We start from the raw sequence: 26,727 nt of genomic DNA, 5'->3' as shown, positions 1-26,727 counted from the left end.
ATCAACCTACAATTGGATTCTAAGAGTCTGTGAATTATTCAGCACAAATGTGTTTTAAATCCCCTAAACTAGTAATCGTTTGGTGGCACAACTGCACCACTCATCCATCCCGCTCAAGCTCCATCCTGACCCAGTATGGGTGTCTCTGAGCTTTGGAACCACCACTACAAGGCGGCCCCCTAAATCATGCCCACTTTAACTCCTACACTGTGTACTTTGAATATTTCCCAGTTACTCCGCTCTATTTGATTGACAATTTCATTATCCAAATCAGATTCATAGGTCTGCATTTAAATTCATAAATCATCCCCTTACGTAATACATAGGAAAATCGCCCCCACTCTTTGGTGGCCTCCTTCATGCTGCAATCATGGGTAATTGTGTAATATGGCCCAATATTACCATCACGGGTTCTTGTAATATAAACCATGAAGCTGAAGGCCAAATGGATTGTAAATGTCACCAGAGCTACAGAATGACAATATTGGACCATATTATACGTTACCAATTATATATCTTTATATCACACGTGTATTTATTGGTTTGTATAATTAGCAGTGCTTAATGTAAAGCGCTCTGATATCCGCAAGGATCTTGTTCGCGCTCTATAAAACCTTCAAAATAAATAAATAAATACATTTAGTCTAGTTAACTTGAAAACAAATGTTTTTCAAGCAGGGAAATGTTTATTTAAAAAGTGTAAATGAAATTCTGGTATATAATGTTTGGTTGTCTGCAGTAAAAAGAGAAAACCAATACTTAATTATTTAGTTACGGTTAAGCCTGTTTGATTTAATCACATTCAAAATTATCCAAATGTTCATGTTGAATGTATTGGACACATATGAAGATTGAAAATAAAGAGAACACAACTACATCTACTCTCTGTGGATACTTGTGATTTGGGCATTGGGGCACAGGATAATGTTTAATGTGTTTAGGGGGCAGTTTTGTCTCCTGCTTGGAACCGAAGAGTGGCCACCTAATATCCCTTAAGCACTGTTTGAACGTAATGTTCCTAAATATTTGATACATTTGTGCGTACCTAGCCACGTCATTGTTGTAATTGCCTGTTTTAATTTAAATTCCAATAAAAAAGAACTGTTAAAAAATGGAAAATTAAAAAAAGCATGTTTTGCTTTTTATTTTTTAATCTTTTGAAAAGAGAGATTGTTGAAATTGCTAACTTCAAGGTGTAGCTAATAGTGAGCACTGATTACAACTAGAATGTCTGTGTTCTGTTTGCCTCTCATGAATAGTTTCTGTTAAAATAATAAACAATGTTCAGGACAGTGGAATTATATAATTCTGTGGTATTTACTGACCAATTACAGATTCAGTAATTATGGATTGCTCCAGGGCTGGGCCCGCCCTTGTCGTCTGTAATAATATTGCAAACAACAATACATGTTTGTCTGTTAGAACCTTAAGTCTGTCTTCTCTACCTTGAGTCTCAACCAGGCCCGGACTGGCCGTTGAGGGCACCGGGCAATTCCCCGGTGGGCCGCATGGTTGGGGGCCGGTTTTCGGCCCCTGGGGCCGTTTTTGTTACAGGGCCGTTATACTGCAAACACGGCCCTGTAACAAAAACGGCCGAAAACCGGCCCTGTCACAGAGCGCAGTCGCACCTCTCCCCCCTCCCCTCTCCTCCCGGAGGGGGGAGGGGGGCCGGCCGAGCACTTTGCCAGGGCTGGTTCTGGTTCCCTGTCCGGCCCTGGTCTCAACACCTCCCTAGTGCTCTCTGCTAAGAAAGTGTCTACCCAGTGCCTGGTTCAGCTGCTGCTCCCTGGCACTCTTATTAAGATCTCCTTCAGAGACGCTGTTATTGTGTTGCAACATTTATATAGCGCGTACCTACTTCCCCTATGTGGGGCACTGAGTTGCATGCAGTGGCGGTTTCTACCTGGAAGCAGCAGTTGGGCAGGGGGAAGGCATGGGTGGCTTGGATAAGGGCCGGACTGGATACGCAAACCAGCCCTGGCAATTACGTGCGCCAGCCCTCCCCCCCCCCGGGGAGGGCATCAGGGCTGGCGGGAACACTGCTGCTGCATTTTTGTACAAGGGGCCGATTTTGCAGCACTGCTGCAAAATCAGCCCCCAGTAACAAAACCAGCCCCCATCTGTCCAAAATCGTCCCACCGGGGAAATGCTGGTGCCTGCTATTGCCAGTCCAGCCCTCTATTGGCTTAAAAAAAAATCACTTGCCTCTCGCCGTCTGGCTGGCAGGCCGCCGCAGCCTCTCCTGCATCCTCTTTCTGGCTTCTTGGGGGAAACAGGAAGGAGGAAGCACCAAGGTGGATAGTCTCGGCTCCCGGTTCACGAGCTGCTCGAACCCGGCTCTGGGCTGCTACAGCCCTTCTTTTGGTCGCCCATTTTCCCCACATGAAGCGGAGCGAGTGGGGCATTTGCGGAGCAACAGAGATCGCTCCTGGGTAGGCGGACAGGTCCGATCTCCCGAGGAGAGGGAGGAGAGGGCGGTGGCGCTCAAGATGGCGGGCGGAACCTCGCCGTGGACTCCGCCGATTGCGGCCGCCGCTGGGAGGTAGGATTGCGACCTGCGCTCCCTCGGCTTGCCTGGACTCTCGCATTTTTTCGCAACAGCTGACGGGACATGGCATCATCTAGCTTTGCTTTGACGGCGACGCCCACTGGGGGAATCCTCCCAGCGCCTGCCTGACTCCAAGATGGCGGCCGGCGGCGACTTTCGGATGGCGATCGCCGCTTCCTCTGGCTCGCCCCAACTTCTCTCCGGCCTCTTGTTCATCCTGCGGCCCTCTCTCAGATTGTCCGGCCAGCCACCAGACCTGCTGCCGATTTGGGGCCACTGCCATTACCGGAATGCCCTGTGGTCCTGCAACACGGGCCGGATTTCCGGATCACTCACCCCTCCCCCCCTGCATGGCACCAGTGTTCTGAATGTGCTGTGCAAGGCTGCATTACTCCCGGAGTCACACTGCTTGCCCCCCTGCCGGCCCGCCGCCGATTCCCACACATCTTCCAGGGCAGTTGAATCCACACACAACCCACCGGCTGCCGTGGCAGCGCCTCACGGCCAACGCGTGACCGCACCAACAGCGTCAACACGCCTTCACCACCTTGCGCACTCACCCCCACTGAGCCGGATGACCGCAAGCTCTCCAAGATGGTGACGCGCCTGCAGCTGGTCTCCTGCTTCATCTCCCACCTGGGCTCCCACCTTCTCTCCTGGACTTCTTGACTTTTTGTTCTGTCCTGGCCAACACTTTGCTGCTGATTTCGGACAGTTTTCTCTGGACTCTGGCCCTCCTTCCATTCCCTCGTCCTTTAACCCTTTTCCCCGTGGATGATCCTCAAATGTTTCTTCCCTTTTCTGCTTTCCCTTCTCTCCATACCCTTGCATCCCTCCCACCCTCCCGTTGTGCTGTGACTGCATCCACACTTATGGAACTCTGCCTTTTGGCATATTAAAATAACTCTAATCACTAGTATATGCAGTAGACCTTTGTACTCTCTACCATTCCTATGTGACCCTTAGTGTATATCCAGTCATATCCCTTCCTACGTATATAGAGATAACTCTAACGATTAGTCCCCTATGTGACTGTTAGAGTTCATCCAGGTGTATCCCTTCCCTATGTATATAGAGATAACTCTAATCATTAGAATATGCAGTAGTCCGCTATGCTCTCTACCATTCCTATGTGACTATTAGAGTATATCCATGTGTATCTACTCCCTATGTAGATAGAGATATTACTAGTATAGGCCTAGAGTATATCCATTTGTATCTCCTTCTTGTGTGACTTTATCTCTTGTACATTTGCAATTTTTTCTGTTTGTACCTTTTTTTGTAACGCATGTAATCCTAAGTCTGTATGTTTTCAACTGGTTCTTATGTAAAGCAAAAATGTGCAAATTTTTTTTTACGCATGTAACCCTTAGTCCTTATGTTTTCAACTGGATCTTCTGTAAAGCGCTCTGACACCTTCGGGTAAAGTTCGCGCTATATAAAATTGCACAAATAAAGGCTCCCACACTCCCCGCAGCCAATCACAACACTGCAGTACAGCGTTGTGATTGGTCTGAGTGACGTGGCACGGCACTCAGCCATGGGCTGGAGGGGAGAGCATGTTCTCCACTGGCTGTAATTCAGCCTGCATATGGAGAACATGCTATGTGCGCATCTCTGGCCAATCAATCACTAATGCTCACAAAGGGAGTGCAAACCACTCCTCTCCGTGCTCTGAGTGCAGCCCCGCACCAAGACGCCTCAATAGGGGAAAAAAATGATAATACCCTCAATTTAACATTTTATTTTTATTTTTTTATACTGCATAAAGCACCTTAGCGAAGGAACCACCACTGGTTGCATGCCCCATGTGTAGGCTGTGTGATTGGAAGTGTGTTGACTTTCTTTTTACCCTATGAGTGAAGTGTTTCCTTGTTGTGCGTGATGACCACCCAGGGGCGTTATTGTGCTATTGGCCGCAGAGCTTAGCAGTGGGACAGGTGAAGAAGTGTGAGAGCGAGGCGCACATTACTCCCCATCCGACCCGACCCTTCCCCTCGCACGTGCACCTCACAGCCAATGGGTAGGCTGTTTATGCTAAAAATAAGCCTCTGACTGCAAAGCAGCGAGGCCTGCTCCGCGTTAGCCGCAAGCAGCTGTCCTCCCTCACCTAAAGACTGACTAATTCCGCCCCCTCGCCATCAGTTTGTGTGGTTATAAATATTTCATTTCTGGCCTCAGCTCCTTAAAGCTGTTTACCGCGCAGAGAGCCTTGTCTTAATACCGCGCAGCAGGCCTGGAGCTGCACTGCGGGAGGGCGCCGCCCACGCCGGATTTAGAGGCCGCGGGGGTGCTGGCACGGGATGGACAGGCTGTGGAAAGGTGGCACTGGGGCCAGTTATTCAATGCAGCCAGGACTGTATTTGTGCCTAAGAGGAAACAAGTATTTGCAATGCAATAGGTCTCGCATTAGAAAAGTTTGAGCTTTTAGTATTGTAAATGGCAATGGTTTTTTTAATGCAGTAGTTAAGTTTTGTTTGTATAAAAATGAGCACCTTGAAGGAGTTCAAACTAATAATAAAAGCATATGCAGCCAATAACTAACACACACAAATGGGGAACGGTGCTGTCAGGAAACTGCAAGTAATTTATATACATGCCTTGCAGGGGCACCTTCAGGATGCTTTAACTTCAGTGCTCCCAGGCCCCACGCAGCTTTAGCGTGCTCATTAGGAGGTTATGCCTATTTCTTGGTGCATTTCCACAGAGCACTTTGGTATTCCCCCGCAGCCCTACAGGCCTGTATGCTGCCCCAGGTTGTCTCGTTTTAATTGTCTCACCTTGGCTGCCCCTCCCTCTGACCCAACCTTAGCAGAAAGATTAAGAGTGGGTGCACTTCAGGAGGAAAGAGGGTAAGCTAGTTTAATATTGTGGATATGCTACTGTGCTTTATCTTTTGAAAACACAACAAGTTGTTTCAACACACACACACATTATATAATGCTGGCGACAATGCCCACTTTGATCAGTGCCTGCTGTCGAGGGGCAGAGAGAGCTTGTGTGCTTCCCCATGGTTGCCTACTGCGCTTGCCTCGGTATCCGACCAAGGCAGTGACGTGGAGATCAGATCGTGGCTTGGAAGAACAGAAATGCTGTCTCAATCACGGAGCGTACAGGCAGGGCTTTAAGTAGGCCGGGTCTCAAGGGGTCTGAGCACCGCAAGAGCAGCAACATTGTGGTAGGGTCAGCAGGGCTTTGATAGGAAGCTTTATCAATGTTATATGTAACAAGCCATAGCTGCAGCTTATTTATCTTATGCAACTAATAACAAATGACAAAGCCAATAGTCCTTACTTGTTGTAGGTATGATGTTACTTGTATCTGGATGCCATGACAGAAACAGCAAAATACAAGTTGGGCGGCACGCTATGGTAAACACAGATTTTTTGCGTAAGTGTTTTAAAGCCATGCCCCTAAATACACTGGCCACGCCCCTTTGAGAGGCCCCCCCCAGTTTTTTCATCACACTTAAAGCCCTGCGTAAAGGGCTTTGGCTACACCAACTACCTTGGGCCCAAGCAAGCAGACCGAAGGCCAGGACTTCATGACCAGCCCTGCCCGATCCCGATGCATATCCGACAGACATGAGCCGCTCAAGAAATTAGGGCATGCATTTAGAGTGTCAGTCAACTAAATACTGCTATACTCCGGGGCGTGGCTTCAAGGGGTGTCTGGGGTGTTACACCCCACTACAAATGTTATTTTGTAGTAAGTAGTTGGGGGCAAGTGTTTTCAGTCAGCTATGTTGAAGCAGGCCAGGGACACAAAAACCTGCACACACACTTGTGTTTCTGTTTTAGAACATGTTGATTAGTTAGAAAGATATTGTGTCTCGCCGTCCACCCTCCACTCTCTTTCAACGTCCTTTTAAGCCCCCCGTTAGGTCCTGCCTCTTATATAATGTATGTTTTTGCACTATTTCCCAGCGTGATTGTTGGTGAAATCTAAAGCTTACACCCCTCCATCCCAACCCACCCGCAGTCATACGGACCAAACCACGCCCCTGGCTAAACTACCCGGCAGGAAACTCAATAGCAGCGGGTCAAAGTACCCGGGTAGTCGGGCCGTCCCCTACACTTCCGCACCTCGGGCGGTGTGGGGCCTGTCACTGCCCGGCTCCCCTGCGCGCAGCCGGGCAGGGTTACCGTTCACAGGGCGCTAGGGTTTCTATCCACAAGGGGCTGCCAAAGAAACCAGAGGCGATGATGGGACGAGGCCAAGAACTGAAAGGTTGAGGACGAGGGGATCTTTGTATACAGTCCTCTGCAACTTACATTCTGCGGTGCCCGAGATATGACCACAACAGACTGAAATAAAGTGATAATAGAACCTAAACTACCTAATAAAAGGTGCTTGTCCAATGCTTTTATTCTATTCATTCTTTATCCGTGTTTTTGCATGTTTTGCTCATGCTATGTTTCACTAAACCAAGTCTTCAGGATGCAGTAATTAAACGCAACAGTACCGTTTCTCTGCAGCAAAAACAAAACATTTCCCAGTGATGTGCCTTAAAGCTAAACATTATTTCCGGAACCATTCTAATTACATCTGCCTACCAGGTTGTATTCCTTACTATTATTTTAAAATTATATACTTTTTACCATGTTTAGGCAATGGAAAGCTTTCTTTTTGTATTCAGTTTTATTTCTGTGTCAAATGCTTCAAATGGAAATAATTCCCCCAGACGTTAGCCATGAAACCGCAAATGAAACCGTGTGAGAGCTCCCAGCCTGTACCGGCTCCAACACACTCCCTGTGTACACGCAACACAGAGGCGAACTATCCTTTCCCACGGAACATCACCGCCGGCCTGCGACCAGGAAGTCAGGCAGGCCGGGCGGGACAACCGGAACCAGGAAGTAGGAGGGCGGGAGCCTACCCCGCCTCCCACGGAAGAGCCGCGGCTGTTTGGAGCACCGGAGCAGGCAGGAGCCTACCCTGCGCCCCGGTGCCGAAGGAGGGAGGAAGAGTCCTGCTGCCGGGCCCTGCAGCTGCCGATGAGAGGAGAGTCGGTGAGTGGGGCTTTGCCTTGTTGCTGAGCTGCGAGGGCGGGGCATGTGTGTGTGTGCGCGTGCGGGGGGCTGTGTATGTGTGTGAGCGTGCGTGTGTGTATGTGTCTTGGAGTCTGTGTGTATGCGTGTGTGTGTGTGACTGTGCGGGGGGGGGGTGTAGGTGCGGCAGCGACGGGGGGGAGGGGGTGTGTGTGTAGGTGCGGTGAAGGGGGGGTGCGTGTGCCTGTGTATACGTGTGGCTGTGTATGCTTGTGGCTGTGTATGCGTGTGCCTGTGCGCATGCGTGAATGTGGGTGCGCGTGCACGCAGCTAAATCCAGCTGGAGAGAAGCGCGTGGCACTTTCTTGTCCTCATTCCCCCGAGTCAGCTAGCTATAGTTCTCCACCTGGACGCATCCTTCGGATGCGAATTCCAGGCTCGACCTAAAAAGAGAATGTGGGAGTGAAGTCGGGGTCAGCTGCTTTAGAGACTGCCAGGGTAACTACCAGGACTTGATCGAGGCCCGTATTCTTCTTTCCTGGAATCTGTTCTCGTTGGTAATGCGGAAATCAGTGGCGAATGTATCTGGGTCCTACATCTGCCCTATAAAGCGCACTGATACCCGCAAGGGTCTTGTTCGCGCTAACAAAACCTTCAAAATAAATGAATAAATGTTATTTTGTATTTCACCCCGCAAGAAGGGGTGGGGAGGGGTGGTTCGAAAAATTACATGTTGGTAAAGCTACTGGTGAATTAATGTTCTTACGGCCATCCAGGGCTTTAAGTGGTATTAAAAAGGTGTGTGTGTGTGGGGGGGGGTCTCTAAAACGGGTTTAGCCAAAATAAAAGTGAAACTAGGAATCTTTTGTGACATCAGATGCCTTTTTAATTATGTCGCCTAAAACATGTGACATGTGAAGTAATATCTGGTGTGGCGCACAGCGTGCCCACCTGGCCAGAATATTTGCCTCCCTAAGTTATTGCATCCGGACATATCCCATAGCAATAAACAAACACACGCCTAAAACAAAACATATTGGCTTTGCCAATGCTTGTTAACAGTATTAGATAAAAATAAGAACAATTTTGTTGTGAATAATTATATTTGAAAATGTTTCAGTTCAACAAATATGAGACACTAATTTTAATGTAATGACGTGGAAGCGGCAGTGGTCTTTCTGAATATGTCCATCTGCCTATGTCACACACCACCTCCTTCCTCTTCGTTACTGTCCTCTCCTGTGTTCTTCTGCGTGTGGACCCCGGGTCACTTCCCCTTCGCCAGGCGCTCTCTCATAATTGCACATCCATGGCATGTTTCTCACTTGTAAATTTAGCATTTTGATTTCCTTTGTCGCAATCACCATTCCAACAGCTGTGCATACTTCCTTTCACACTTTCACGCAAAAAGGCGTTTACAGTTTGCATGTATGTAACCATCACCCTGTGCGCTCTACAGAGAGGCCAATTATTGGATGAGCATTTAGTCTGGACACCTGCTTGACCCCTTAGCACTCACTGTGAAAAACTCTCACTGCCTTCAGCATCAACTCTGGAGCTCTTAATCGTGCCCTTTCGTGAACGTCCGATGACCTCACTCAGACACCCAGGCCCTCATTACAAATTAAGGCATCAGAATATGTTCATGGATTAGAATTGCGAGTTGTGTCATAATTGTCACACCGTCACAGTTGGACCCCCTGAGAGATTCCGGTATGCCAAAGCTGCTGAAACTCATCAAGGAAAAAGGAAAAAATCTGATCTGGAACAGTGCAATTGCGTTGCGCGTGCGCCAGAACCACACATCCCACGGTGCATCGGGTGAATGAGCAGGTCTGGAGCCCGGTGCACCTGTGGGCATGGCGCCCGGTGTCGTCACCTGCCTCTTGCTAAATGCATTATTGTGACAGGCTCCAGCGGTGCACGTGCCTCGCGGTTATCTGCTGGCTCTGATTGCGGAATGCAGTACCAGGAGAGGAGGGTTAATAATTGACGGGCGCGGGTCAAGTTTGTCGAGTTTATCTGGACAGCGCGGACTGATATGAAACAATCGCGTCACCAGGCACAGGTCGACGTTTGTTTTAGGAAGGCCTCGTGCACCTTGGCAACGCGCACGTGAACGGGCACACTTTGGCTTCTGCTCGCCTTTGAACCTGTTTTCCCAGCCCTGGCTTCATCCTGCGCCGAGGTTGTGGGAGCAGAGCGCTCTCCTGTCACTTCCGGGTGAGTGTCTCGAGAAGGGACGGCAGCGTCCGCAGGTCCAGAGTGCTGCACAGTGACGACGACGACTCTGTCCTGGGACTGGCTGTGTATGGCTCCTTATCTGCCCCTCTCTGCGTGAGGCCCTCGGGATCCTGAACCCGCCTCCGGGGCGGCGCCTGTGTCACCCGCAGAAATGATCCACTCCACCAAGCGCGGCCCAGGTAAGCTGCTGGGGTTCGGGTGCCAGGGACAGCTGCCACGGGGCCAGGCGTGGTCTGTGCCAGGGGCGAGCAGCGACGGGCCGAGGCGTGTCTGTGCCAGGGGCGCACCGAAGGGTTCAGGTGCCAGGTGCGCACCGAAGGGTTCAGGTGCCAGGGGCGCACCGAGTATACACTTACAGCGCCGTGTCCGATATGAGCTGGCCTGGGGGTAGCTGCTCCGAGCACCGCTGCTTACCATGCCGCTCCTCTTGCTTACATCGGCAAGGAGGCTCCCTGGTGCCTCTACAGCGCATTTTCAAAGCATAGGCTCGAAGGATGATTTATATGAACCACCGCCCCTGCCGCAGAAGGGACTGCCGTTTCCATGTTCAGGACTTACTGACGATGCTTCGAGTGTACGTGCAGTGCGTGGGGCCGCCATGTGCATCCAAAATATTGGGCTTGTAGGGCATCTGACGTGAGATGGCAGCTTGTAAGTACTCGCGTCGCCTGCCCCGGTGTCAATGACCCTAGTGTCCCTGTTCAGGCTCGGACTGGGACATTAAATATGCCCGGGCCATAAACAAAAGTGACCCTGGAAGTGAATTTCAAAGCTAAGAGTGACCCACAAATTGTACAAGTTTTTTGCAGGTGTGAAAACTGCATGCGCTTGAGCTTGTTACAGACAGTGCATGTTTAATATCAGGGAAATCAACTTTAAAATCAGGCCCAGCCCGCGATAAATCAGTCCTACAAACAGCCAAAAAAAAGGCCTACACACTGACATGGAAGAATAGCCCATCGGGCACAGCCCGGGTGCCCTATAAGCCAGTCCGACCCTGGCCACTGAATTACTGCAACAGACAACCTGCGCCGAATGTATGGTCTTGCATTGAAGTTTGAGAATTTTGTAGCTTGACGCTTTTGTCTTTGTGAAGTGCAGTGTAAGATGTACATTTTCGGTTTATAGGTAGAAAAGCAAGTATCTGCATTGGGTACATTTATAAAAGGTTTTTTACAAACATGGGTTCGGTGGCATAATTGTAAAATCTTTTCCGTCATAATGTATCTGTTTATGCATCTTAAAAAACATGAGGTAGCTTTTCACCGAATATTGGTTCTGGTATTCTTCTGTATCAGCGCTGGTCATCTGTTTACTGAACCTCGGGGCATGGACCGTCCCAAACACATACATCAACTAGGCGAGCTGCCGGAGCCCCAGCTGACTAACAGGTACATCTCGTTTTCCCGCATTCCTTCCGTCTCTTGGAAAGAACCAAGTGTTGTGGACTCCCGGGAACAGCAGCGGAGCAGTCCCTGTCGCTGTTGTGGGTAAATCGTGCAGTCGACTTCAAAGCGTAAGCGAAATTTCACGGAAATGACGCGCCAGCGCGAGCCGATGGACCTCGTTCAGAAAGTCGCAAGTTCCCCATTTAACTATTGTGGGTGGGTCAAAGGTGGGTATTTACTAGATATACGAGTCAATTGGAGAACCATTCTGACATGTAACAATGACGCTTTTGTGGTGTTTTCATTCTGTTTAAGTTGAATAAAGAGATTAACAAAAAAGAGATGGTAAAATAAGAAATCACAGGCTCCCGGGTTTGTGAAGATTTACAACTCTTTGACCAGTACGCAGAACCTTAAACTGTACATGTGGCGTCTGTCTGAGTTTGTCAGTGTGTGTCGTTCACTGGATGTGAGTGACCAAGCCGCAAATTAACAGGGCGAACCCAGCCAAGGCCCAGGGTCAGGTGCAGGAGCTGAGCTGTGAGAATATTTGGCACAACAAACGTCATTTAAAAACAAAATCTCTTCACAATTACAAAATATATATATATATTAAAGTGCTCAAGTGTTTCACCTTAGTACAGAGATGATATCACTGCACTCAGAGACATTTATTACAGTGATTGTTTTTAAATATGAATCTAGAAACATTCTAACCACCCTGACAGTAATGCAACTCGTAAATTAAGAGGCAAGTTATTTGTAATTCTCATTAGAATGCGCCAACTTTACAGCCTGTAAAATGTAACACAAGGTATTTGTACAGCGCTCTCGTGTAGTAATGGAGAAAAAGGAAACTCAGTAAAAGGAAATATTGTCCAAGTGTCACACAATTTGCGCAACCAGGGAAGCTGCGATTTCAGATTGCGCAACTCGTGCACTGGATGGGCCTCTCTTGTTTTCTGATTTACCTGAGGGTTACTGCTTTGTCTTTAGTTCTTGGAGCGTGAGGTGAGAGTGTGGGTGACAGGCAGAAGCTCTGGTCTTTTGGGGCTTTTAGGTCCAAGAGGAGCCTGTACTGAGCCAGAGCCGGGCATCTGCCAAAAGCATCCTCTGCTACCCACCTCCAGTATTCCCATTCATTCCTAGCAGAGCTCTGGTTTTTGAAGATACATCTTGTGAGTTTTGTTTACATATATTGTGCCCTGGAAATGAGACGTTTAAAACATATTTTGTACACATAGGTGTTATTGTCCACTTCCACGCGCTTAATGGACCGCTTGCACCGGGATCATTGAGGTGGACGGTCTCATCACCCTCTGGTCGCTCCCTGAATGTGATGTAAGGCGCGAGGCATAGGCTCCCAAGATGGAGCTTCGGCCTGTGTTGTCCATTAGGAGTGGCCATCCGAACAATGAGGGTGGGTGATGGCGGTGTTCAGTAGCTCGGGTGCAGGGTCCGCAATAATTCATGTTTTACCACATTCTCCTGGATTTCAGCAGGTCCGAAACAGTTTAAACGTCCCATCAAAGAGCACAGACACCAGAACTGTCTGCCAAGCTCCTTTATGGGGTGTTTAGGTGAAGGGGCACTTGTTACACAGCTGCAGGGACATTAGGACATGCATACTCAGTTCTTCAACAACTAGTCTTTGGTGAAAAACACATATGAACCCCCACACTGACACTCCTTCATGACACTCTGCCTGCTCTAATGGCCGTACATAGAAGGGCTGCGATGGGGGAGTGAAGCGACCCTCTGCGTGCTGTCTTATGCTTCACACAGAGCTCACAGGATAGTCTGTACCTTGACCCTGTGACTTCCTCTAGAGGCACCTTTCTGTTCGGGGGTGGGAGGTGGGAAATGGGGGGGTGTGGAGTGGAGGTGAACCCAGCCATTCGGCATTCCGAGGTCAATAAAACGAGTGTCGCTATCAGTTGGGTAATATTGATAGTATATAAAATATTATGTTAATGGACTTTGAATAATAGCACAATTTAAGTATCCCATTGTCATTACTATTATTAGTTTGTTTGGTGAGACTGTTGTGCTTGTCCAGCATGTCTGTCCACCCACTGATGTCCATCCAGAAACAGACTGGCCATGTTGCTGCTTGGTGTAGACCTCACCATCTCTTGAAGTTGTGCTGGGCCAGACCAACATCGGGAATGCCCTCTAATGTCTCGTGCCTGACTTTATGCCTGCTTGTCCTCTTTTTCGGCTACTGACTGGGTCCCGTCCCAGTCCCTTGTGGGGCTCCTGCTAGACGGTGGTTCTCAGGGGAGCACATATCAGGGAGGGTTAAGCGCTTACCTCCCAACATGGGTAAACTAGATGACATGAGATGGTTTGATATGTTGTCCCCATAGAAGAATGTACTCGCAATGACAACATTCTGTGTTGCCGGATGAACAGCTGTGGCATATAGGGACATAATGATTATATGCCATTTGTACTGAGCCAAGTCTTTTCACTTTTGTTTGAAGAATGTCAATAAAACAATGACAAAAACGTACTTAACTACCAGTAGGCGGCTTCTTCTGCTGGCGCTCAAACACACAACTCTCTCTCTCTTCTCCAAGAGTATTCTAGGCCAGGAGGAATTATTCAAATATGCCCACCCCTGGACAATCATTTTAGCGTGTGTCGTCTGGCTGCTGGGACATACCCATGTAGTCCTTCAACCCAGACCAGTGTCACTAGAAGGAACTTCCAGTTGTCTCATACTGGTAGGCTGAGTACAGCTGCCCCCTCAAGGGGCTCACAGGGGGCCGCATGCAGGCCATTCAACCTTTAAATAATGGCGCTCACCCCAATGATATATTCACTGCATGCACGAAAGCAGTCAATCTTGACAAAGGAATTCCTAAGCAGTTGTAGGTATGGAAGTGCAGCTAGTTTGGGCATTGTTTTGGGAATGTGGGTGAATGCTCACACATTTATGACTGTAGACGCTGTCTTCAGTTTCATTGCATTTTTCAGACCACCCAGACCCCATGTGACGTCCCAGCGAGAAAACCCTCAAGTACTGCTATATGTGCCCTTTATGAATGCAAAACATCGACCGATGTAGGGTAATTTCCCCATGTGTATGCAATAACTCTGTATACAAAACCGACTCTGAGAATCAGTAGTGTGCTTGCAGAATTTGAAACTACTTTCCATGGGCAGGTCTGACACCCAGATTTAAAAAAGCTTCGCGGACCACCAAAGAAACTAGCAAATTTGGCAGAAAAAATGTGTTACTGCCCCCCATGATTTTTCTTTTTCCATAAACAGTGCTGGAGATATCGATGAACTGAGATGCAGTGAGGTCCATGCGGGTTTAGCACTATGGACCCAGCGATAAATGTCCCTTGCGCGCCTCTTCCAATGTCTAACCAACGAATGCTCAGAGCCATGTCACATTTGCATTCGTCCCTAATCTTGGTCATATATCTTCATTTTATAAAGTCTTTGGCAGGATGCAAGGAATGTAATAAAATCACATTTCTAGATGATTAAAAAGTGGTAATCTGGGTATCAAATATTTGAGGGACCAAACAATGTACTATGTGGAGAAATACAGAATTCCGATTTTGCTTTTTCGAATATAAGAAAATAATGTGTATTAATTAGGCGTTTCACTTGGCAGTTGACTAGGGTTCAGTGGCACATTTGTGGCTTCCTTGTGTGTGTGTTTGTATGTATGTGTATTACTCCTGTAGCACCAGTCTACCTCAGAGCAAGGGACGGCTTCACATTGAGGCTTCACAACGGGAGAACTGTAAGGGACACATTTCAAGATCAAAAACATAGCCTGAAATGTGGCCATGGTCGGGAAGGTGGATTAGATGCATCTGAAAACATGTGTCTTTAGAACTTTTTAGAATTTCAGAAGTAATAGGGCAACCCTGGCACTCTGCCGATGTTGTCAATGTCAATGGTTAGAGGCGGCAGACCCGGAAGCAGAGAACGGCCTGGGACCAGGGTTCAATTCCCGACGCAGCAGGGTTGTGGACCAGGGTCAACCGGTCTCGATAATTCTCGCTTCGGTGCCTACTCTAACCAGGGATCACACTCGGCAACTCTGGGCATTAAGCTTGCCTCATCTCTACAACGGCCCCCCACAGACGCCGGGGATGCCTGGTTTCACCTTGGAGATACCCAGAAGGGACCATCTCACAGGGAAAGCCAGGACGGGTTCCCCAGCGGTCTTCAGCGCCAGGACACCCCGATATGGGGTAACAGTGCGCTTTACAAGTATCATCATTTTTTTTATTTTTTATTAAATTTGTACTTTATTACACCTTCAAATTGTGCACACAGCCTTCATCGCCTACAACCCGGAGGCCGGCAGCAACAGTAGTCCACACCCAGGTCATTAAGTAGAGGTCACACACATAGCCACGACGCCAACCACCCGAAGGCCTGTTGGCGCAACAGTAGGAGAGGAAGAAATGTGAGACAATATCGAGTTATTAAAGCAATTGATGACTGACCACAATATAACAAAACAAAATCCGACCAGCAGCGTTGGTGATGTCACTCCATATCGCAGTTCTGTGTGCACAGGTAATACAGTCTGTATATACATAATAAGCCAACTACCTGAAGACCAGAGGATAAAGCCCCCCTGGTAGGGGGAGATGAGGAGGTGTAGTAAACCACTAAAAACCCACCCAAGAACAAGACCCCCACCCTGCAAACTAGCCATCATCATTTTTTTTTGTGCCCTATTTGGGTATGTCGATGGCAAAGTCCTGTTTCTACAATATTTCTTTTGCAGTTTCTCATCTCCAGTCGGGTGAGATGCATATCTGTAGTGGAGCACTGTCTTTGTGTGACTGGCGTGCAGATTGGTACCTCCCTGTCAGGAAACCGACCGTTAAATGAATATAGCAGGGAAAACTATGAATAATACCGCTCTTTCCACCTCACTCAACCAGAAGAAAGCCTTTGTTGATTTTTCCTAAGTCTCTCTAGTACAGTGTGATGTTACCTATGTGACAGTGTTTATTTTTAATCTTTCTGCATGTAGCCTATAGCATTCAAAACGATACATAAACTGACCAGCAAATGCAACTATATAAAACATACAGATAAAATTTGGCAATTATCATCAGTTTGGAAAAAAATGCAGTACTAAAGCATAACTAAAGTGTGGCACCGATAAACAAATCTTCCTCTGCCCCTTGGACAACCGCACAACTGTCTTAATTAAGAATGTGTCATTGGCGCTGGTCCTACCCGTCGCGATCACTATTAGCAGCTCGTCCACAGAGGACGTTGTACCTGCTAAACCACTCCTGACCATCCTCAGCTTATATAAGAGTGCCCTTCTTGCGCCAGTGGTCCTTCAATGAGCAATGCAGAAACATAATGAGAACTGTAAGGTACTACACCGCTATGCACCTAGGATATTTGCCACTCCAGATGCTGATGCAGACCTCAGATAATAAAGGAGAAGGCCACCTCGATGTGGAGCAGAGAGGATGCTCACATTAGAAGCTTTAAAGTGTACAAAAAGTGATGTATGGAATGAATGCTTGAATTCATCTCCGCCACTGGTAATTACTCGGGCCGCATCGCAGCCCTTAGAAGCATTGAAGTATACAAAAAGTGAGTAGTGCGGGTTCACGTAAAAGGGCATTTAAGCATTTGTGGAAAAATGTGAACTCTATGGGTCCTGTCATTTGAAATAATGCAGGGATGACATGGGGCAGGTACACATTTTCTGTTTTTTAAGCTGATGCTGTGGGGTTTAGGAGTCCGGATTAAGATATTGTGAATTCTTTGTGTGAAAACGATTAGCAGATGAGCTGTTGGACGCTCTCACCGCGCAGTCCTTGACTGACTTTATATAATGTGTTTCTATAAAGGTGATGATCCTAAAAACGCCCAGCAGTTCTTGCCCAGTTTGTAGCCGGCCTCGCTAAGGTGCACTGTTAGAAGATGTTGTGTTTATATTGTTGCCTCGGTGAGAAGCACTGGGTGAGGAGTCTCAGGGTAAAGGTTTGCTCCGTCTTGTCACTTAGGACCTTGCTCTTAACATATGCATTCATGTGATGCATATGAGTGAAACTTTGGTAGAGTAACACTTAGTACAAACCTTCTCCAGTCAAAGCGACTGACAGTCACAGTACCAGAAACTTTCATATTCGTGAAACATACTTGTTTCGGATTGTGGAATTATGTGGTTAGGGGAATATCATATTGCGGCAGTAAGAGCCGTATCTTATTTGCTCTTCTGAGCAGATGAAAATGGGGTTTCTAATTCATAATGGGAGGGGGTTTTGAACATTTCGGGTACCCACGTCCATCCTATGTGGTCCCTTTACAGGCAGAGGTAATTCCATACTTCTCCGTGATCCAATCTGTCACCAGTCAGTGGAGGGTCCCCCATGTGTGAGGACTCTCCCTGCACGGCAACATGAAGCCTGAAGCATCTTGAGTTGTCGTATGCGTGGCAGATCTACGCCCCGCCTCCGACTTACTGATCTTGACTGTATGGGAGTCACATCAAGTTCTACCTCCAAAACTTGAATTCATTCTAAGGGTACCAGCGTACTACCATATGTTATGTCATTCGTGATTTACCTTCATTTAATTGTTTGTATAGTTAGCAGTGCTTAATGTAAAGCGCTTTGATATCCTTAAGGATCTTGTTCGCGCTCTATAAAACCTTCAAAATAAAATAAATAGAATGGGCAGAACACAGCATAACCCCTACAATGTTCAGGAAAAGCTTTGGTGTTAGACTTGCTGGAAGTATTTGATACCAGGCATTTATTTAACCAAAACCCTTAACAAAAGCTGCATCTATGCAAATGTACTTTGTGTAGGATTTTCAACGGTATCAGCCGCAGGCTGGATGGATGGCCACCCCGATTGGTTGAATCAGTGCCAATCCTCGTCCTCGGTTGGACCCACACTTTCCCCTCATCAGCGCCCGGAAGTGTCGGCTGATTACTTTGTATATCTTATGATCCGTCGTATGCTCTGTTCGGGCCCCAGTTGACATCTGGGTATGGGCCTTGATGGTGGCATATATCGAACATTCAGATTTTGACAATTCAGACTCCACGCTGAGTTCCTAGTTTACCCAATCAAATTACCCAGTTTCGGCTTCCCTGTCCTATTCCAGGCTCTTATTGCCTCACAGGCCCATGTCCTCCCGACCCTGCCTCCTGCCCACAGGGTGGTTTTCCTTGTAGATTTAGTCAACCATCTCACATACATAGTAGCTGGGACCCAGGATCCAATGAACGCAGCATATGGCAGCTTCTCAACTTCCTCCTCACCAAAAGGCAATGGTCTACTTCCCATTGTCCATCTATACATTTTAATCAGTGTCTTTTCCAGGAGCGCACTTGACCATTCCTCCACAATGATTGCATCAGCCCATGACCACGGCCAGTACCATGAAACATGCAAAAGAGTATCTTTCATTCTGATCCATTATTGTTGATTGGACAGTCTTCAGTGAGTCAACTGGTTCAATTAAATTAATTTATTTCCTAGAGGTTTGTCATAACAGAATGTGAACAGATATTAAATACGAGTTTTAAATGCTTAGGAAAATAATTCATATATCATTGCACTCTTTTAAAACTTCTGTTTTCCTCCTTTTATCTGTCTACTTGTCCTGATTTATTTTGCTCTCCTTTCTAAAATAGTGAAATAGAATATGAACAATTTTCGCGTCTGAAAAGTACATACTAGCGGAATCTGGTGCCATGTGTCGCACGTGACACCACTCTACATAAGTGCAGGGGGGATGTGCACATTGAGTTCGCATTGTGCCAAAACTGGACCTTGTTAGGAGAAAGGCACTCACAAGGGCCAGTGAGTGAGTAAATATGCGAGGAACAGGATCCATCCTGTTTCTTGGTGCCGCATACCATGTTCAAAATGTGAATGTTGAACAAAAGCGCATTTTTTTCTAAATGAGCAGATATCCACAAGGGTTCATGCAGGGCTCAAGTCGGGGTACCACGCGGGTGGACGGCGTCCCCTCACTTATTTTACCGGGTGGATGCCGTCCCCCACTGCCAAACAGCTGGACTTTACTCTCTGGGACGAGGAGTTTGGAGCTCACAGCACGCTGCTCACGCTCTGGCTTCTCAGATGCAATCGCATCTAAGGGGTGAGCGAGGGGAGGCAATGAGCCCGATGGCGCAAGCCACCTTTCGTGACGTCACTTCCTGTTGTGACGTCACTTCCTGTGACAGCATCCCCCCACTTTTTAGGTTTCGGCTGCAAAAAAGCTGCGCAAGCAGCTTTTGCGCAGGAGAAATCTATTGAGTTACAGTATGTGGCTCTGGAATCCGCCCTCTGTTTCATTGGCTAGCTCCATAAATGGAGGCTAGCCATTGGAACAGAGAGGCGTCCGTCATGGCCGGACCAGATTCGGGGGCGTTCCCGAGAATTTTCGGCTTTTGGCTACGTCATGCTACGTCAGCCAAAATCCGGGAACGCCCCCGAATCTGGTCCGGCCGGGCCGTGCTTGTTTTTTGTGTGTATTTAGTATGGGTGACAATCCAGATGCCTGTTGTGCTCGCCACTATGATGTGTTCTCCGACGGGGTTCACACAGTGTTTAGCTGCCTGGTTTCTCTGTGCACAGTCCCTTCTTGTTGGCATTGTGCGCAATAAGTGGCCGGTCACACAGTATCTGTTTGTTGTTGAACACGGTGCTCGATGACCTGTTGATTCTTGGTTGCTTGTATGGGTAGCTACAAGACTAGGTTGCCTGTGTATGCAATGCACAGAACCGGTATGCTTGTTGGAGCTGCGCACTGTGCTTGGTTGTTTCTTGGGGGTTCATAAGGTTGCCGGGTGCCTCTTTGAATCCTACACGGTGCTTGGTTGTTTAATTGATTCTGTACGAGGAGGTTAGCTGGTTTATAGTACTGTGCAGTATGCTCAGTTCCCGAGTGCCTGTTGGTGCCACGCACGTCCCCTGGCTGCCGTCGGCTCATGCGAGTGCTCGCTGTTACTTGCTGCCTGTTGGTGTGGTATGACAGCGATCGGCTGCCTCTTGGGAGCGTGCACAGTTCCTGCCTGTCGGTGCTGCTCTGCGGGTCGGTGCTCCGTCCGATGCAGTGTCAGCGCACGGTGCTTGCCCGCCTGTTGATGCTGTATAGGTGCATGCGCTGCTCGCAGTGCCCGCCTGTCAGTTGGCGCAGCGCACGGTGTGGTGTGCAGGGAGCCCGGCAGCCAGGCGGCCGAGCATCCAGAACCCCCTCCAGCAGTTTGCTGTCCCTCACTCTGACAAGAAGCGGAACCCCAGCTGTTTCCGTCACTTCTATGCGCTCTCGGATCCCTGTATGATCCGAACGCGCGCTGAGCACCCCCGGCTCGATCCTTTCTGCTGTCAAAGTTTTATTTTTTAGTTAGTTTGTTCTCCTCGGCTCAGTATCCCGCGTATGCTGCGCGCTGCGGAGCTCCCCGGGAAGGGGACCCCTCATCTCCGGCAGTGCTAATGATGCGCTCCGAGAAGCTGCTCCAACTCCCCCACACCTGCTGCCTCTGAAGAAGTCACTTCTCCCCGCGCAGGTCCACGGACAGGGCAGCAGGTGCCCCCCGGTGCCCAGGGTCACACGTGGGGTGCTTCTTCAGGCTGCAGCGCTCTGCGGAAAGTGCCGGCTGCCCTCCTCTTCTCTTTGGGCGCCCTCCCCAGCGCCGGTGGCTCCGATGCTCCTGGCTGCCAGGTTCAGCCCTGTCAGCGGCTCCTCTTCAGGAAATGACGTGGCGGCTCAGGAGCCGGTTGCCAGGAGACGGAGGGACACAGTCCAGCTCTGCATAGGTGAAGAGAACAGTGCTGGGGGCTGCAGCATGTGCTGGGGGTGCCCGGAGGGTTTATCTATGGCCTGGCGACCGGAGTGCCCCGAGGGTCCGTGAACGGGGCAGCTACTTTCAGTCTACGAGAAACAAGCCTGGGGGTTATGGAGTCACTCACCCAAGTAAAGCTTCCAATAGGTAAACATACAGGGAAATGTCTGGAATTACTTCGTTTGGCCAAAATTCAAATGTTCTGTCGAATCCTTAAGCTGACTGAAGTTCATACAAGATTTCTTTTTCGCGCCATTGCTGAATTCCCTGCACATATGGATGTCCAGCGTGGGATCAGTGTGTTTATTTTCGAGAGCTCACATTTAGAGCAATTTCGAGCACGCTGTGGTGGAGGCTGTAATGGTAACCCTCACAGAAGACCACATTATCCAGCACTGTAGCGTAGCCAGTGTGACACTGCGCTAGTGCAAGAAAGGACACGGGCCCACTGGATGCTGTCGGACACATAAATAAAAGCAATAATCGGGGTTCACGTGCCCCTCAGGCCTCTGGGTGCGGCGTCACTGCACCTGCTGCACCAATGGAAGCTACGCCACTCCCCTCCCACTGCCACTATTACACCTGTGTGATTCTCATGGATGGGCATTTAAATGTTATCAGAGTCTGCAAGTACAGTGCTGCCAGGTTCTACTTAATGGTTCTCTTCATGTACTGGTCACAGAACGAGAAGTGTTAGGTGACACCTGAGCCTGTTGCCTTCCGCTCTTTGTAGCAGGTGCATTAACCCTCTGCGCTGTCTTACCAGTGAACGTGAATACTTACTGCAAATGACAGCGCAAATGCATAACTACAAAAGCACCTCGAGAGCTCGGTGTGATCAGCAGTGCAGGGAGTACTATTTCGGTTTACCAGTTTAAACTTCCTCTCGGCTGCAGAGATCTGCATTTATACTTCAAAGGCAGTAAAACAAAGTGCGCTCACATATGTTTACAGTGCTACGAAACGTCAAAAGGCATGCAGCACTATTCGTTTTTAGGTTTCGACTGCAAAAAAGCTGCGCAAGCAGCTTTTGCGCAGGAGAAAGCTAATGAGTACAGTATGTTGCTCGGGAATCCGCCCTCTGTTCCATTGGCTAGCTCCATAAATGGAGGCTAGCCATTGGAACAGAGAGGCGTCCGTCATGGCCGGACCAGATTCGGGGGCATTCCTGAGAATTTTGGGCTTTTGGCTACGTCAGGCTACGTCAGCCAAAAGCCAAAAATTCATTGCTCATGAAATCGTCCCTGCCGCCGCCCGGCGCCCGACCAGGAAGTCAGGCAGGCCGGGGCGGGCCTCCGGGAGACCCGGAACCGGAAGTAGGAGGGCGGGAGCCTACCCCGCCTCCCCCGGAAAAATCGCGGCTGCATTGGGCACCGGGGCAGGCAGGAGCCTACTCTGCGCCCCGGTGCACTCACCCGGAAGAAGAGAGGCAGCGGATGGTGTAGGCGGGGCTCCGTTGCGAGGAGTAGAACCCCGCCGCCCAGGAGAAAGGAGCCGTCCGCCTGTCCAGCCACGGGACCTCCATGCGCTGAGGAGGGCCCCGCATCCTGCCGGAACCGCAACAGCAGGAGAAGCCGGTGAGTGGGGCAGCTGTTTCTGCTGTTCCCTGCTTGTGCCTCGGTTTTCGTGCCTCTGTGGCCGGCTTCTGGGTTGTCGCGCCTGTGCGCAGATCTATAGCAACCCAGCTTGGCGTGCATCTCCCACTGCCATCTCAGTGGGCGAGTCGTGCTGTATTATTGTCCAAACATCAATAAGGAACTTGGGAGGGACTATTTTGTAAAGAAAGTGGGTGAAAAACTATTGAAGTCAGGCATGAACCCAGAAGTATATAGCTGGGGCAGGATTGACATCATAGGGTTTAGGTGGTTAACCTTTAGATTTTAGGACTAGACAGGCTAGAGGCAAATTTTATGTTGCTAAGCATGGATCACCTGCGCTCGGTTCGTTTGACCAATGTAATTTACACATCATGCTTGATCCAACCAGCCAGGAACAAGTCCTGGTGATTGATGAAGGGATACAAATGAGTAATGAGTTGACTACAAAGTTTCTAAATGTTTTCCGTTGTAAGCTAGGACATTTTAAAGGATTCAAGCACAAGATTATCTTGGTAACTGATGCAAAGCTCATAGTTCACAAAGTACGGAGTATTCATTTTATGGTGAGGGAGGACGTTTCCAAGGAACTTGAGTAGTTGATAAATTGTGGGGTCATAGAACTGATTGATGTGTCAGAATGCATATCTCCTTTGGCCGTAGCCAGACAGGTGTGTGGCTCTGGGTGGGTGTGTGTGGCTCTGGGTGGGTGTGTGTGGCTCTGGGTGGGTGTGTGTGGCTCTGGGTGGGTGTGTGTGGCTCTGGGTGGGTGTGTGTGGCTCTGGGTGTGTGTGTGTGTGTGTGTGTGTGTGTGGCTCTGGGTGGGTGTGTGTGGCTCTGGGTGGGTGTATGTGTGGCTCTGGGTGGGTGTGTGTGGCTCTGGGTGTGTGTGGGTGTGGCTCTGGGTGTGTGTGTGGCTCTGGGTGGGTGTGTGTGGCTCTGGGTGGGTGTGTGTGGCTGGCTCTGGGTGTGTGTATGTGTGGCTCTGGGTGTGTGTGTGTGGCTCTGGGTGTGTGTGTGTGTGTGTGGTAGTAATTGCTGTCTGCTGAGCTCGTCCGTAGGGTACAATAGATCTCACATTTCCGAGAGATTAAGCTATTGGCAATGTAAATGACAATGCCATTTTTTTATCTGTTTTCAAAACCAACACATAGATAAAAAATGTGTCATTTACAATGCCAATAGCTCTAACTTTTTCAAAGGCGAAACCGTTGCATTGTAAATGCTTGTTTTTTAAGACTTGTGCCCTGGGTTCATGTGAGTTGCCTATCTGCGGGTTTTCAGAAGCTTTTGTGAGGCTGGGAACCAAACACTTTGCATGGCCCTTACTGGTTTGCCAGCCAAGTTGCAGTACGTCATTTTAAGAAATAAGTACTCCGAGGAAAGAAAGGGAAACCACTGTGTTTGGCGTCACCTAATGGTATTGCAGCGTCAGCTGCATCAGGAAGGGACAGGACAAGCCTGCTTTTTACTTTATTTAAAAACGTTGTAGTGTATTGTAACATTTACACAGCGCTTAATACCCTTCTGTGGGGTGTTGGCGCGCTTGAATGTTATTACACGAGGGTAGGCCCCCGACTAAGCAAAGAGCCCCAAATGCCTTCCCTCTGTGAAGGTCCTGTCCATCGGTGACATTTCCAGGTAACTTTAACTCGAGCAGTTCACTGGATGTCACAGGGACTATCTCGATTGCCTAAATGTCGCAAGTACTGCACAAGGACATGCTTTCTGAGGGTCCCTGGAAACATTACTTAGTCTGAGGGGCACAAAACTACTTGAAGTGCGCTTTCCAAATTCAATCTGCATGTCTGGTGGTTACGTGTTGAAGTAAGATTTCCCCGAGAGACTGTACCACCGCTCAAATTAATTTCATATTTCCCTATACTAGTTCACCACTAATCCTATTTGGGTTCCGGAGTAGCGTGCCACTCGCTGAAAAGCGCTCTGACGTCTGATCAGGGGTAGCAAGGGCGATGTAAATACAAACCCTTCCCTCTTCTTCCCCTCCACTATTCTATTTCAATCCAAATAACAGACTCCTATGTCCACCGTCTAATTGTATTTCATATTTATTCCCTGTACTAATTCATCACTAATCATTTTCGGCTCTGGAGTAGCAAACTCCTCGAAACGGCTTTGACACCTCGTAGGGTGTAGTGAGCTATATAAATAGGGTGACTAACCGCCTGGAAATTTCACGGACTGCCCGTAATTTGGGCCTCTTGTCCGTTGTCCGTGAAGAATTCTTTCATGGACTCCTTTTGTCCGTACTTTCGGGCTTTAGAGCGAGCTGCCCCCTGCAAGCAGCCCGAGGGTCCTGTAACTCTCACTGCAGGGGCCAGCTCGCGCTGTGATCAGTGGCCTGCAGCAGCCTCTCCCCGACCTGGCACAGGCTGTTATTTGCCCATTATCATTCTGTAGGTCGGCCTCATTATCACATACAGAATGACGAAGGACCAGTGACAACATTTATTGGGGCTCCTCCTGGCAGAGCCCAGGGCATGGCAAACTGCTTTTGTTTATGGGTTCTTGTTACCTCACCAGGGGCCAAGCTCTGGGGTTGGGGGGCGGAGGTGGTGGTGGTTTAATTTTGGCTCATGTTACCCCGGTTTCGCTCTGGCACACAACAGATGCAGTGCAAGGTTCTCTCAACGTAATATTAACTTATTTTGACGTGCTTGTGTTGGTTGTCTATTAACTTATGTAATATTGCGCGACATACTCTGATGTGTCTGTAAGGTACCCTTTGTCCCGAATTTTTGTCCTGAAGTCTGACCTTCTGTCCTGAATTTGGACCCTTTGTCCTGAATTTTTACACTCACTTTTCTGAATTTTCACCCATGCCAGTTGGTCACCCCATATATAAATGCAATTACAATTATGTCCTCCAGAATTCAGCCGCACACTCCCGATTTGTCAATGCCGGTCCTAGCGCCCCAATATTTGTAGTTTTTGTCCCGGTTTTGAGAGGTCGGGTGAGCGCATACTTTATTCACAGTGCCTTGCAGTCTCATGTTTCATCACACCATGGACAGCACCTGCACGGCATCGCCTCACTAAAGCCTCACAGGTGTGTGTGTGTGTGAACATGTTCAGTGTAGTCCGCGACCATGGCCGGCGCCAACATTCCACCCTTGTCTGTGGCCGTCCCGCGTTGTGATTCTGAACTTCTGGCCACCGTGCCTCAGCGCTATGTACACCGCTCATAGTTACACCGTCTCCTCACTGTTTCTAACAGTAAACACATTCTAAGGACACACGCAGAGGCGGTGAGAATAGGAGCTCAGACCTCTTCTTCTTTGACAAATAACACACCACACTTCGCAAGTCCTCGTCGCAATGCACATCTATGTCACGCAGACAACCTTAACATTTCTTGAACGGGACATCCTCCTGGCACGCAGGAACACCGGCAGCGCATTCACACGGTGCCCGCTGTCCACGCGGGCTTCTGTGAGCGTGTGATTGACACATTCCTAGGCTGCAGCTGCAGGTAGACATGCCGTGGTCACAAAGCATTTTACCACCTTAAAGCCCATGTCCTTGTAAATCTCCAAAGATGGACGCTACGGGCCGGATTCTCGAAGGTATGCGGGGCACCGTGCCCTGAATAGGGAGGGGCTCCTTCATGAAGGTACCATCTGACTCGCGAGTGACGGAGTGAGATCGAGACAGATGACATTGTATTCTCGGAAATGGTTAAACAATGCCTACAACCCTCCAGTATTGGGGCGGAGAAGGTTGTAGGTGAGTGTCCCGTCCTATTTTTCTGTGAAGACCTTCAGACTATATAATATGTTTGCAAATTTCAAAGTTCAGACGCACATTTTACTCCTGTCAGAGGCAGGGGTGAGCGAGTGCCTTTCCAGACCAGGCGAACTGAGAAAACTATTATCTAAAATCCCCAACAAGCTTTGATTTCCAGTTGAACTAGAAAAAATTGCTGGCCCCCACTGTGATTTCTTGTCTCGAAATTTAAGAACAAGCAAACAAAGAAAAAATCTTCTGTTTGTAGGGGTTATTTTATTTGAACCCTTTGAAATTTATCAATTCTTTTATATGTTTTCGTGAGTGAGAAAAACACTATATAAAACACTCATACATGCTGGGGGTCGCGTAACTAGTTAGCATGGAGGAGTCTCGTTC

At 48.6% G+C, this 26,727-nt stretch overlaps 1 protein-coding gene across 6 annotated transcripts in view; it reads left to right on the top strand.

Annotated features, from left to right (window-relative positions):
* FGD4 (FYVE, RhoGEF and PH domain containing 4) overlaps positions 1–26,727 on the top strand; it is a 600,857-nt gene that overhangs the window by 406,432 nt on the left and 167,698 nt on the right. The window contains exon 1 of one of the 6 annotated variants that reach the window (XM_086952770.1): positions 9,589–9,962. The exons of 4 other annotated variants lie outside the window; for them this stretch is intronic. In XM_086952770.1, the coding sequence (XP_086808896.1) occupies positions 9,935–9,962 (28 nt within the window). In that variant the 5' untranslated portion in view covers positions 9,589–9,934. Of the gene's footprint in view, positions 1–9,588; positions 9,963–11,291; positions 11,399–26,727 lie in introns of those variants that run through there. One more of the 6 variants, XM_086952769.1, reaches the window with a different exon arrangement.

The sequence above is a fragment of the Lissotriton vulgaris genome, chromosome 1_2 (genome assembly GCF_964263255.1).
Source record: "Lissotriton vulgaris chromosome 1_2, aLisVul1.2, whole genome shotgun sequence".
NCBI classification, from domain to species: Eukaryota; Metazoa; Chordata; class Amphibia; order Caudata; family Salamandridae; genus Lissotriton; species Lissotriton vulgaris.
The sequence above is the reverse complement of the archived record's forward strand: the minus strand, read 5'-3'. Positions and strand labels throughout refer to the sequence as shown.